Genomic DNA, 14,940 nt, shown 5'->3' with positions numbered 1-14,940 from the left:
GACTTTGTCGTTTTTCTTCCTGCCGCTCGTCTTTTCTCACGGCTCCCCACCTAAAAGGGGAATGGAGAAGAGGTGGAGATACGGAGAGCGAAAAAGAAAGACGGAGACAGGGAGAGGAGGGGTAAACCGGTTCAGCAGGTATACTGAGGCCTAACCCAGTCTCCCTCCAGCCTGTTGTCACCGTTATTTCTGCCGCGCATGCGTGCTGGCGCCCGTTTCCTGCTTTTTTTCTCCTTTTAAATGAGCACCTGAGCTGCTGTTTGACCCACCTCTGCCGTGACTCAATGTGTGTGTGTGTGTGTGTGTGTGTGTGATCGGGGATATCTGCCGTTTTTTTTTTTTTTTTTTTTTTTCTCTCAACCCACTCTCCCGTTATTTGAAGGCGCTGCGGAGTCCGCGCTGACTTTACCTGCCTCACCTGAGCAGACTCACCTGTCCGGACCTACTTCAAACCTGGAAATCTGACTTTAAGAGAAAGAAAAGTGCTAAGATATTAGAAGATAAAGCTTGGGGAAACAAGACGAAAAAGCGCAAGAAGGGGGAAAAAGAAGAAGAGGATCTACCCTTTCCATTTTCCCCCTCAGCTTCCTGCTTTTAAACGGTTACCTGGTTTGACGTCGCTACTTTTCTGAAAACTTCCCTCGCGCTAAATTAAAAAAGAAATAACCCAACACGGACTGGCTGGCTTTGATCGAGCATGCCGCGGGCCTTTCTGGTGAAAAAGGCGAACGTTTCGCCTGGAAAGCGGAACTGGAGCGAGCTGCCCGATCATGAGCGGGGGGACGTCTACATCCCAGGTGAGTCCGCTGCTGCTGTAATGAGCCATGTTCGCTGCTTCAGGAAGAAATGAACGAAACGGAGACCCGCCAAGCGGAGGAAGTGCGTGACTCGGTGCCTTTACGCACAGATTGGAGGATGTTTTACGCGGGGTTTTGGGTCGGACCGGGACCGCTGGTGTCGGTGTCGGTGTGGCAGGTGGTGCACGGAGGGTGTCCGGAGTCTGGATGCGAATAACGGGAATCCCGGCGGGGCCCCGGAGAGCCTTCGGGTTCAGCGGCTGCTTTGTTTGTTTTCGTTTGCGGATAGAAATCCATCCTCATATCGGCTTAAACATAAATCATTCAATTAAAATGAACATAAAGAGATTATATAATCATTAAATGTTTGCCTCCTTTCGCAACGGGCCTTTCTGATTGCTTCCCAGATCGACCTTCAACCCCTGATTGCCCTCCTTCCTTGTTCAGTGGCTGCTACTTATAAAACTCCAGGCTGGCTCGCTCCCTGACATTTGTTGATTCACTACAAATAAACAGAAAACACTTCAAATTAAGAGGCAAAAACGATCCGGGTCTCTGAAGTGACACTCTTACTGTCATGGTCTCAACCTGGGGAACGTCTTTCTGTCCCCCTCCTCATCTTTTTGAGAACAATCCCCATTGTTGCCGTCGGCGGAGTTTTTATTGTAACAGGCCGCCGGTATCAGATAACAAGTAACGGACTACACCCTAAACCTCTCCACTCTCTGACCCTTCCCCCGCTCCTTCTTCTCTGGGTTTGTTTGTGTGCGTCTTCATCTCCTCTCTCCCGTTAACTTTTAATCATTGACTTCCACATCCTCCTCCATGGCTGTTTAGAGACGGCAGGAGCAGCAGGAAACCCGATTTCCTGCTGCTCTTAAATATAATATATATGTTAAATATGGCATTTATTCAGCTTGATAAATTCTTTAAATTATTAAAATTACACTTCGTTAATAGGTAATTGTATAGGTAATTATGTATGATTTGATGATAAACAGTAAGTCCATGTTGTTACCTCAAAAAAGTCCTATAAGTACTTCTATTTTCAAATATTTTACTATTGCTTATATTCATAAAAATCCCAAAATATTATTGAAATTCACCTGATATGGGCCTGTCACTTTTATATAAAGTATATGTTTGTTAAATATTCTTTAAAAAAATAAAATCAGTTGGCACCCCAAAAATTGGGGCCCTGGGCTACAGCCACATAAGCCCTTCCTAAAATCTGGCCCAGGTTTTATACATAATTAGTTATGAACTGATACCAACTGATGATGGCTGGCTTAATGTGTCCATTAACGTTGTTTCACCTTAAAAATGACTAAAAATTCAAAAATTTCAAATACCTGACTGTTTCTTTGGGCTGCCCTCAAAACTTTAATATCTGGGCTACTCAGAGGCAGGCAGTCACTGTTACATTTACTTCACTAAGTTTTTGAAAATAATGTACTCTTAGGAGTTTATAACACCATAGTTTTACTTGAGTGAAAGTGAAAGCTACTCTTACTCGAATAAAATTCGAGATTTCTGTTTTCTCCACAGAAATAATTATACAAACTTCATTCAGTTTGTTTTCCACTGGATGAAAAACAAACAGATTTTAACCAGAAATTCACCAGTACACGTCTAGACTTTGTCAAAGTGAGACCTCTTGTCTGGAAACAATCTTTGTTGTTCTACTGCTACTTACTACTAGAGGAAGATGCAGTAAAATCACACACTGTCACTGGAAGTACTTCACCCCTTTCTCACATACATGCTTATGTTTTTACATATGGCCTACTGTAAGTATTAGTTTCAAATTTTTAATTGAAAAATTGTTTACATTTTTTAAATCTTATTTTAGTATTTAAAACACCAGAATTTAAACATAACTTCTTCCTTTTTTTTCACCAAACTTTTTTACTTTTACTTGAGTAAAAAAGTTGTTGAAGTAGTAGTGATACTATTACTTGAGTATAATCTTTGGGTACTCATCTATTAAATGCCATTAAAGCCATTCAAAACAAACATTATTCTTATTTTTTTTCCTAAGTTGCCATTCGTATTTCAGCAAAACTCTGTTTCCAGTGGTTTTCTCCTTTAAGTCGACATCATGAAATGTCAAAGCTTGATATCTTTGCTTCCTTCCTGCTTTTCAGTGCTGTGTTTTCCAAAAAAAAACCCATAAAAAAACAAAATACCGTTTTATGTGTCACCAAACACTAAATGTCTGACATGCCAACACCTGTGACTTCCTGAGAAACACTTGGCCTTAAAAGCAGCATCATGACGTGCAGGTTCATGTTATGTGCCGTTCTCTTAACTGCTCACTAACTGGGCTGCCATCTTGGAAATCTCCCTCTTCCAATTAACTTTGACCAGTAGAGAGGAACAGCATCAGCTTTTTGGCTCAGCATTTCTCTCATCCTTTTTTATTTTTAATCTGGGTAAAATTATTACATCATTTTATTACAATAGAAGATGTTACAAAGTTTTTATAAAAAGTCATGTTTAACCAAAGACTTATTTAAAAGTCTACTTTGATGCAGCTGAGTTAGCTTTTGTTTAATCAATTAAATGGCTAAAAATTAGGAAACTTTTTGAAAGAAAGTGACTCAAATTAAATTCTTATACAAAATAAATTTGTTCCATTGAGCTAAAAAGTTTTTTAAAACTACATGCTTTTCTTTTACCTCAGTAAATATTAAAAAAAAATCTATTTTAAGTTTTGGATTTGTGATGAATAGTGCATTTTATTCATCACTACTTGACTTGACTTTAGCTTTCATTTCATTTTCTTTGCCAATTTTGTCCCATGTGACAACAAGTTTGGACACCCCAGATTTAGGAGTATCAAGCTCACTCTTTCAGAAGAATCTCTGTTCATTTCAGTTCAAAGGTCATCAGTTGTTTTAGATTTTCAGTGCTAGCTGCATGCTAATTTTTTTTTTGGAACGCTCATGCCTCCCTTTGACACAGTTACGCCCCAGGCAAAGAGCCACGTTAACCACATCAACACCCACTACTGTGTATTTTTAAGATATTCCCATGCTGCTGCCTGCAAACCCACTTTGAATTTTACTAAAAAGCAACTGCAAATGTAGAAGATCCTATTATATAATTTAAATTTAAGGATTACATGTCAAAAACTAAACCTGTGGCACCTGTATGCAGTGACGCATCGTCAACACCCTGAACAAAACCCAGCAACGGTCTCAGGTACAGTTTCTGGTATGTGCCGTTACTTGATGTACCTGCCTGGATTGCGTTGGCGTCCACACACACCTACTAAAGAGACGCCGCAGTCAAATGAAAACACACACACACACACACACACACACACACACACACACACACACACACACACACACACACACACACACAGAGGTATGATAATTACCTTAGACAGAAAGAGAGTAGAAGGCGTGTTGAATACTTTTTATAAGCCACAGGATGCCATCAGCTTGGACAAATCTCTAGATGGTGTGTATTTATGTGTTGGAGTTTTATTTTTATCTCATAATCCACAAACATGTGCCAGGACCAGTTTCTGATGTATCATCGGTGTGAAAACAGTTTGCTTTGGCCCACCTCTGAGATTACACACAACTGATGAGGGTTTAGTTGAGTAACAGGAGTATTAATGTTACAAGCAGCAACAAAAACATGCAGTTTTCCTTCACGTCAATGCTCAGAGTTAACTGTCCATTGAATATTTAATTGGGAAATAGTTTAATCTGGGTTAAATTTAGATGTAAAGCACAATTACATAAAAAAAATCTTAAATTTGCCTTTCTTAAGAAGTCAGCAATAGCCTGTAGAGCCAGTTATTCCACATTTAGTGTCTTTATGCAAGAATGCTCCCACTCTTTTAAGTCATGTATGTTTCTCGACGACATAATGATATATTTTGAATTGTATAAATTCATTGGTTCAACATGTCAAATGTTTATTTTAATGGTAGAAATATGTGGTCAAAGGTGACAGTCTTTAAGGAAATATATGTTGTTCTGGATTTTCCACCAGCACAAAGAAAATATAAGGTGCTGTAGCTTTAACTGCGACTAGTTGATATGAAAAAGAAACAGGAAGTTTTTGTTTGTGTGTTTTCTTCATAGAACTATGTAAGATGAGATCTAAACTTCACATAAAATACATATCTTAAAAATCTAATTCATAAAAGTTTAGGCCCTGCTAAAGTAATCTTTTCCACCATCAATGACTGCAGACCTTCAAACAAATTATAATCTGTTTGAAGGTTTGTGGGGTAGTAGAAATATTCACCCAATGAAGTTTCTCCTTATGATTTCACCTTACTACTTAAGGCGTAATTATCTTTTTTCATTTATAAAATTTGATTTTGTATCCCGTTCTTTGAGAGTTTCAGATTTAGGGGATCAAAGTTTGTCACTCCACATAGAACTCAGGTATTTTGTCTGAAGCAACACATTTGGTCCATTATTTTATAAAAACAGGAACATACTCCAAGAACTTTAGCTACACGAGTTGAAGAATTTTTGTGGCTAACAGTCAAGCACATAAAATTTTCACTGATTAGCAGTTTTTAAGCTAAAAACATGGTATAAAGAGTATAATTTAAAGCTTGAGTTTTGGGACACAATCCCAGTTTTCTCATTTCATACATAAGTATGATCTTTACATTTTGAGAAACTGATTATTACCACTAAAACATGTTTGTTTCAGTTCTCCCAAACTTGACTTAATTAAGCAAAGCTAACTAGCAGAAACTTGGCAGTTAAATTCTGTCTGATCAGTAACTTCCGTCATGCTAAGCTAAACTTAGCCAAGGTATGCTTAGTAGCAGCTAAGAAAATAATAAAAATATAAAAATTCCCTGAAAGTTTTATATATTATTTTATTATTTTCACCACAATTTGCCAAAACAGCTAAGCTTTGCTCTGAACTTGTCCTAAAAAATGTATTTATTAGTGCTGGATTGTTTTCAATGCAGTTTTTAGTCTCTTGTGTATTTCTTTAAATTTTATCAATTTAAAATTTATTGTTTTACAATTAAAAAACTGTATTCAATAAAGTAGGCTACAAGTTGTTATGCTAATCTAAGCATACTTAAACCAAGTCAAGCTAATTAGCTTCTTTCAGTAGCAGCAGCAAATCTACAGGAAAGCAGATATAAAGTTAGCTTTTCTGTAAATGAAAAAATATATAAGTTTTGGTTCACATTTGAAGTGACATAGCTGTAGTTTTAAATGTAGATTCAGTAATTAAAATTATGTGAATACAATCTACCTATGGAGGCTACTAGTTGACATCGTTAAACCAGCTCATTTCAGTAGCTGCAGATAATTTACAGGAAAGCAGATATAATTTTGGCTTTTTGTAAAGGAAAAAAAATCTTAGTTGAGGTACACAATTCAAGTAACTTATTATATAGCCGTCTGTGTTTTAAATGTTTTGCATTCAGGGGTTAAATCTGTGCTGCTCTATTGTTTAAAAGAGATAAAATTGATGGGCATCCTGTATGCTAAACCTGGCTAACGAATGCTAACTACTGCCCGTTTATAAAACAAACAAGAAACTGGAAAAAATAGGAAATTTTGGCTCTAAATGACCCAAGTGTTAAATCAGTGGGTCTTAAATGATCTCTGTGTATTCTGGGATCTACTTTTAGTGTTCCTGCTAAAGCTGCCTGAAGGTTAATATTTATTGAATGGAGGAAAATGTAACGGACCCTATGAACAGCCGGTTGCTGCAGACAATACACCTTTAGCAAACACACCCTGACTCACACCCAATGTTTGATAAAGTTATCTGCTGATTGTTGACTCTTTCTCTCAGCTGAGCCATGCTATAAATAAAAAAATAACATACTGAAACATGTGCAAACAGCACTGGTGTTCCTCCTTCCACTTCATCATGAAATAAAAGAACTTTGGGTATTTTGAACCCCGTCATCCAGTTACACCCAGACATACACACATCTCATTCATTGGTGATGGGGGGGAAGGAGAGGTGAGCAAACAATGCAAGTTGAGATTAAATGTCCACAAGCAGCAGTCACCACAGAAACTATCAATGCACAGAGGTAATTAAGACTTTTAGGCCATTTCAAGGAAATGTTATTTACTTTTCTTCTTGTGGTACTGATCCTTTCAACAAGTATAATCTTCAGCAAACGAATAACAATCAGATGCTATTCTTCCATGAACTACCCATCATAATTACACAATTAACTTTATAAACATCTGTTCTTTTGTAACATTTTATCTTTCAGACTGCAGACCGGAATGCTCAATTCCAATTTTTTGTGAAATGTTTTTTTTTTGCATGGGCGTTCACACTTTTAAATATATGCGACTTGTATGCGATCTCCAGTGTGAACTGCAAACGACCTGAAAATGTTCCGCATGCGCAGTAGAGGGCGCAATAATGTCACACGTAGCCAACCGCTATGAAAAAGAAGTAGCGCTCAGTGTTTGCGGAAGTAAAAGTAGACGTTAACGGTGGAGCATAGCTTATGATTTGTAAGTTGTTGTCTAACCGGAGCCATTACATTAACAACTTAATCCTCATTATAGTCCATTATGGTTGTTGTTTTTCTTATCAGGACACAGAATAATGACGTTTGTCGAGTATCAATGACCTGGCCGTTCGGATTCAGGTCGCGGTTGAAAAGATCGGATACGTATCGGCTTTAGGAACATATATCCAAGGTTACGTTCACACTGCAGCACGAGTGACCAAATCCGTTCTTTTTTTATTTATTTTTTATTTTTGCCTTGATGCCACCTGTATCTGATATTTTTATGACAGTCTGAACAACACAGATCGGAGTTTTTAGAATGGGCCCAGGCCACTTGGTATCCGATACGTATCTGATCTTTTCAGATGTGACCTGAGTCTTGCGTGTGACGGACGTACAGAGTCTTCGTGTGAATAAGAAGGTTCTGGTGACTGGCAGAGTAAGTACATGTAGTAAAAGTAGGCTAAAGTCCATCTTAGCTTGCAGATAAAAGCTACATTTTAGCTAATTTTGCTAGTTCGGCAGTAAGTACTGCAGTAAATATCACTGATATTTATCTTAGTACTACGCAGAGTTGAGTAGAGTACTCAATAATTTTGAGCGAGTAATAGTTATGATGTACTTATGCTTGTAAGTTAGATAGGAACGAGGGGAGAGCTAAGCTTGTGGCTTGTTCATTGTTGTCATAGCAACCCCATAGCGACTGTGGGCATCCTATCGTTTATCATTTATTGTGATACATTTCTTATCGGGATAACATTTTGATTTATTGGTTTCATAATAAATTCCAATTCCAGCACTGCTTAAAACCCTTGAAAGCTGTCCGTATTGTCAGAATTTCTATTTTTTAATCGTTTTTCTCCACCGTTTGTTCAATATCAATAAATATCAATATAATTAACTGTGTATAGTTTAGTGATACAAACAACACTTCTTTATTTCAATCAATCAATCAAATTGTATTTGTATAGCACATTTCAGTAGCAAGGCATTTCAAAGTGCTTTACCTCACAACAAACACAAAAACATAAAGTCATGCATCATAGAATCAACAATAAAAACATTACATTAAGTCAAGTGCCATCATTAAATTCGTAATTGATTATATATGAAATACAACTTGGTTATTGTCCTAAATAAATGTGTTTTTCAAGAGCTGTATGTGTTTACATCTCTGTAAACACATACAATATGGTGATAAAACTTTAAGTCCACATCGCCCAGCTTTAAGTCGTAACTTAGTATTGTTGACAGGACTTCATAATAACCAGATGGCTTCTCAGTAAACCTGGAGATCCACTGGGGCATTTCATTAGCAAATATGCTACCGAGGCGGCACAGAGCCCTCACTGTGTCACAGCGAACCGTTAGCTCTGTAAGTTTATAGATCGGCTTTTGTGTCTTCTCATCTTTAAAGCTAGCTGCGAGGGCCTCATTTGCATTTCCATTTGGGTTTTATCAGATTCAAGCCCGACAAACTAAACTGATTCCTTGTTTTCTATCAGCCACACCTGTGTGTGTGTGCCTGAAACACGCACACACACACACACACACACACACACACACACACACCAAAGCACGCCTTCACAACGTGCCGTTGGCTTTTTCTGTCAATCAGGTTGCTGTCTTTGACATTTTCTGTTATGTTCTGCTCTTGCACACCATGGTTATAATTTAGTTTTATTTCATTGTGGCATTTTCTTTGTCTAATTCAGTTACTTTTAGTTAACTTTTAGAGTGTATTTGTTAGTTTTTATTAGTTAAATATTGTTTAGTTTCACTTACGTTTTTAGTACTTAATATTTTAGTTTTTCATATCTTGGTTGGTTTTTAAGTGCAGATTACAATATATATAAAATAAGTACTGTGCTGTGATTATGTTTTTGAATTGGGTAATGAATGCTCATCAGAAGAAACTGTTTTCAAAAAAATTATTCAGTTGTTGTTGAACAACCAACTTTCTCTGGAGTTTTTCCCCAACTTTTGCCGTCACCATTTTGCCAATTAGCCGACGTGTCACCTGGAGGGTTATGGAGGGCTGTAATTTGCAGACAACCAATGTAAACTGCTTCTGTGGGCGGAAAAAGACTAATAAATAAATTAATAAACAGGAAAATGAGGGATATTATATCTGTTAATGAAAATGTTCTCTCAATTAGCTGTAGTTAACTGTAATAAGCTTGGCGTAGACCTTTACCATAACGCAGAAACCCTGATGCTCAGCCCTGCGGAGGTGGATTGTTTGAGGAAGGTAAAAAGCTGGTGCTGCAAGACCGTCTGGTTCAGCAAGTCTAACTGTAATGGGGATGTCTTTGTATAGGTTGGAGTGCGTGTGTGTGTGTGTGTGTGTGTGTGTGTGCGTGTGTTTCCAGGCATGTGTCTGCGTGCAAAGCGAGTCTTACTCGACAATAGCCCAAACAGGAGCACACCTACCCACGCAAACACACTTATTTAATTCTGTGTGTTTGCTAGTAGAGCAATTGTGCAAATAAGGACACGGTGGAAGATGGCTGCTTATTGTGAAACCCAGTGATGCAGTAATTTTCTTCTTTAATTTTCTGTGTTTGTCTCTCCCTCCTTTGGTCAACAGTTTTCCACTTCACATCTGCCGGTTTAAAACCACATGGACGTTTTGTGTTTTTAAACATGCATTGCCAGGTTTTGCATCATCATTGATATCAATAGAATATTCACTGAACTCCAGAACCGCACTGCATTCTGGGAGATGTAGGCAGAGGAAAGACTTTACCTGCTCGACCTCTCATTTCTACTAGCTATGCTAGGTTGGTGGTGGTTGTTTTTTTATAATACATTATTTTACATTGCATAGAATATCTTTAACATAATGAGAAATATGAGAATTCAATGATAAAATGAATAGAAAATAACCACAGACGTTGACAATATTGGTGTTAAGGTCTTGCAAACTACAAAGTAGAATAAATAAAGCAAAAAAAAAGTTAAATAAATAAATGAATATCTATATGAGTAAAATAAAACAATGTAACAGTTTAAAGTTACGCCGCTGTGCCTCACAGCTACTTAAAGATAAAAAAACAGCGGCATTCAGTGAAAACTATGCATGAAACAGGAAAGGTCTCGAGTTTGGCAGTATTTCAGATTTTTACAGCAATAAAACGGATCAATAATTATTGATACTGACTGATATGAAATGATTATATCATTTTTCATCCATATCGTCCAACCTGAGGTTCTTACAGAAAATGTTATGGTAAAATAATCACAGCATGTCATTTTTTACCCTTGTCCATCCAGTCTCCATCTTCCCGAACTCGGGTCTGATGACGGAAGTGGAGGCGAGTCCTGCGGAGACCGGTCCTCTCTGTCTCACCAAACACTCTTCATCGGACAGCCACGCCCAGCTGCCGTCCAGCACCGCGCTCGGACAGCCGCGGAGTCCGAGCGGCTCGCCGGGAAGGTCGGACATCAGGCGCAGCTTACACAGCGGGTCGTTGTATGTCCGGTCCAAAATGAAGGTGAGAAAAGAAACACATCTCCAGTTCACACTGTACAACATTAGAAAAAAGAGATGCTTGTCTAATATTTTATAGTGGTAATAGCTGATATACAATGGCTATTAAAGCCACTGTAGATAGATAAAACATGAGAATTATGCCAAAAAAGTTTAATCTCAGAAACTTTCTAGAAAAAAAACAAGGAAATTTCTGATTTTGAAAAGTGGAAAGAGCTCAGAAATTTTGAGATTTATCTCAGAAACTTTCTAAAAAAGTTTCAAAGTCAAATATTTTGAAAAGTCAAAAAATGTTCGACCTTTCAAACTCAAATTTTTTAGGAAATAAAAATGGACATTTCTGAGATTAATCTAAAAAAATTTCTGACTCAGAAATTATTTTTAGAAATTTTTGTAAAAAAAAAAAAGTTCCAAAAGTTGAATATTTTCCACCTTTGGAAATTTTTGTGTTTGAAGAGTCAAAAATGTCAGCTTTTGAAAATCCACAAATTTCCATATATTTTTCTAGGAAATTTCTCAGACAAATCTGAAAACTGAAAGTTTTTTCCAGCTTATTTGTGACTTTTCAATCTCAGAAATTTCCAAGTTCTTGGTGGAAATATACTCCTCCTTTTTTTCTTTGTCTATCTACAATTTCCTTAATGCTTTTTCTTAACAATGTCTAGAGTTATGTCCAGAATAAAACATTTTCTTTGTGAAAGGAAAACTTCTTACAGCTGAATCGTCATCAGCAGAAACTCATACTTCGTTCATTTCAGCATTTTCTCTCTCTAACAGGTAACTACAGGCGAGCTGCCTCCTGATCCCACTCCTCTTCCTCCAGCTCTTCCTCCCATTCCCATTCCCAGTCCACAACCTCTACCTCCACAAGCCGCTGTGATGCCAGCTGCCCCCAAACAAACCCCCGCCCCATCGGAGCCGCCATCCATGGTGACCAGACCAACGGGTCCAAGTCAGAACCCTCCGCCGACAACAGCAGGAGCGTTTGTGTGCCAGGTATAACCACACGATTAAATCATTAATCTCATTCTTTCATTCATTATTGATTCTTCCAGATCAACCATAAATGTTTTAAAGTTGTCATTCTGTATGCTGCGCTATAGGGTCATATAAAAAGAATGTAAACATTGAAAGATAAAATTCTTATAATAAAGTGATAATATTACAAGAATTTGGATCAATAAATTAATTAATGAATTAATGCTAGTTAGCACAGACAGTGGATAAACGGTTTTCCTGTAACAGTGAGCTATTTCTCCACCATTTGCAGATTTAGTAGCGCATACACAAGGTCGATTGACAGCACTAAGCCCCTCCCCCTGGCTCTGATTGGTTGTTTTTGGAGGGGAGCTGTTCGTTTCTTCAATAGCAGCTCAGGGAGGAAGTGGAGGAAATCGATCTTTTCACAGATTTTTTGTCTCATTTTAAACTGGAACAACAGAGTTAACAAATACTCATAATACATATTTTTCTATAAAAGTTACACACTGCAGCTTTAAGTCTGCACACACAAATCAGTAGTGTAAATATAGCAACATTGTTCTGTTGAAGAGGAAAAGCCACTAAATCACCAAGGCGAGATCATCCTGACATCTAGCTTTGATGTGTTGATCTGGGTCAACACACACCTTCAAGTCTAGAACTCAGTTGACTTACTGTCAGGTTGTATATTCAGTAAAAATTATGGGTCTGTAAATTGTTGCTGGTTTCAGGTTTGCCAGAAGACTTTCCAGTTCCAGCGCATGTTGAACAGACACGTCAAATGCCACAGTGACACCAAGAGACACCTGTGCACCTTCTGTGGGAAAGGCTTCAACGACACCTTTGACCTCAAGAGACATGTCCGCACGCACACAGGTACGTCCTCGCTTTGATTTTCCTGCAGTATCCAGGTTCAAGAAGGCTTTAAATAGATGTATGAGCTCCCATTAGCTCAGGTAATGACAGGTAGTAAGATCAGATATCAAAACTACGCAGATGACACACAGCTCTACATTTTGATGCCACCAGGTGACTCTGAGCCCATCCAAGCGCTGATAGAACAGATCAATGTGTGGATGTGCCAAAACTTTCTCCAGCTGAACAGAAACAAAACTGAAGCTATTATCTTTGGGCCTAAAGAGTAACGATCAAGTCTGGGAGTAGTGATGAACTCTGACCTCAACCTTCAGAGTCATGTAAAGATAGTTGCAAAGTCGGCCTTCTATCACCTGAAGAACATTTCCAGGATTAAGTAAGATCTAGAGAAACTCATCCATACGTTTATCTTTAGTCACATTGATTACTGTAGCAGCATCTTCACAGGTCTGACTAATAAATCAACCAGATCCAGATGCTGCTGCTGGAGTTCTGACTAAAACCAGGAAGTTAGAGCACATAACACCAGTTCTACAGTCCCTACACTGGCTCCCTGTAGCTCAGAGAATAAACTTTAAAATACTGTTGTTAGTTTATAAACCACTGATCAGTTTAGCACTACAATCTGCTGTCGTCATAGCAACCTTTCAGATCTCTCAGGTCTTCTGGTTCTGGTTCTGCTCTGCATCCCCAGAACCAGAACCAAACGTGAAGAAGCAGAATTCACAGCAAAAACACAAAATATTACCAAGTAGTTTCTAGTTCAAATATCTCTGTACTCTTGAAATAAGACAAAACTAACTTAGAAGTGACTTTTTTAGCAAGATGTAGGAGTTTGTTTTAGTAAATAATTCCTTAATATTATTGAAAAAGTTCTAGTTACATTGGCAGATTAATTCACGTAAAACAAGACATTTTTCACCTTTTATAATCTCTTTAATTATGAGTCTTGTCTCATGTTGTGTCTCAACATTTTCTCATATAAGTGTGTTGCTTTCCTGGCGTAAACATTGTTTTTAAAGCATCATCCATATATATTTTCACTGGCGTTATCCACTGTAGAGTTAATTATGAGGCGAGTTTCTCAAAAACAAGCTCCTATATCTCACTGACAAGTTACTTGCAAGTTATTTTTGTCTCATTTCAGCTGTACTAAGATAAAAAGTACTTGGTAAGGTTTTGTGATTTTGCAGTGTTCAGTTTCTATCCATCATGAATCTGGAACAAACTTCCAGAAAACTGCAAAACACCTGAAACACTGAGTTCATTTAAATCAACACTAAAAACCAGAGTTGCTTTTGAACCACAATAAATGGAACATTGATTAATATGACAAAACGTGATGTTTGTTCCTGGTTTCTTCTTTATAGTCGGCCTTGTTGCTGAAATGTGCGATACAAATAAACTGGATTGATTGATTGATTGATTGATTGATTGATTGATTGATTGATTGATTGATTGATTGATGTTTTCCAGGCGTCCGCCCGTACAAATGCTCGCTGTGCGACAAGGCCTTCACCCAGCGCTGCTCCCTGGAGTCCCACATGAAGAAGATCCACAGCGTCACCCTGAAGTACGCCTACAAGGAGCGCCGCAACAAGCTGTACGTGTGCGAGGAGTGCGGCCACACGGCCGGCACTCAGGACGAGCTGGTCCGCCACCTCCACTCGCTGCACCCGGACAGCCTGCTGCTGAAGGGGAAGGCCACGCGGCGGGTTGGCGGGCTGGGAACGCCGGCCTCCGGCTCCGTCGGAGGATCCGCTCCCAGCTCGCCGCGGGAGGCCGACAGCGACGACACCAACGGATCGGCCGGGCAGTAGATCGCCTCCAGGAACTGAGACAGGATGGATGAAGGAGGGGTGTGTTCTCTCACGGACATGTAGAGTGTTTTGTTTATATATTTATATTGATAGAAAGGGTTTGGATTTGGGTTTGTTTTGTAAGAAAATTGGTAAAATGTTGATGCAGTAAGAAGAGTAAGGTTGACATGAATGAGTCAAAACATTATGACGTCTCAACTTTCATCTTCAGGGAATAATTTTTCATTTTTACTTTATCGCTCCAAGAAGAACCTCAAACGGGGTGGAACCTTTTAGACGACGCTCCGGATCAGAACCTTTCATCCAACAACGCAGACTTTGTTCGCCTCATTTTGTTTTGGCTCATCTTTATATTTTTGTATGAGACTAAATATCCTACCAGTGGGTTTCTCTGCAACAGAAGAGATGAACTTTTCTAGTGGGAAACATTTTATTGTTATTATTATTAAAGCAAGTAATATATTACATAACATCGATTTGATC

The 14,940-nt window shown here is 38.4% G+C and overlaps 1 protein-coding gene across 1 annotated transcript; it reads left to right on the top strand.

The window, feature by feature from the left end:
• Positions 1-55: 55 nt before the first annotated feature.
• Positions 56-14,927, top strand: ovol1a (ovo-like zinc finger 1a). Its single transcript, XM_015008941.2, has 5 exons — positions 56-797; positions 10,564-10,784; positions 11,558-11,776; positions 12,493-12,637; positions 14,114-14,927. The coding sequence occupies exons 1-5, from the start codon at positions 698-700 to the stop codon at positions 14,455-14,457; spliced, it is 1,029 nt and encodes a 342-aa protein (XP_014864427.2). The 5' UTR covers positions 56-697; the 3' UTR covers positions 14,458-14,927.
• Positions 14,928-14,940: the final 13 nt, after the last annotated feature.

Source organism: Poecilia mexicana, unplaced genomic scaffold (assembly GCF_051168715.1).
Source record: "Poecilia mexicana isolate PSO_F unplaced genomic scaffold, ASM5116871v1 scaffold_18, whole genome shotgun sequence".
Lineage (NCBI taxonomy): Eukaryota > Metazoa > Chordata > Actinopteri > Cyprinodontiformes > Poeciliidae > Poecilia > Poecilia mexicana.
Note: the sequence above shows the minus strand (reverse complement) of the source record. Positions and strands in the feature narration are given on the sequence as shown.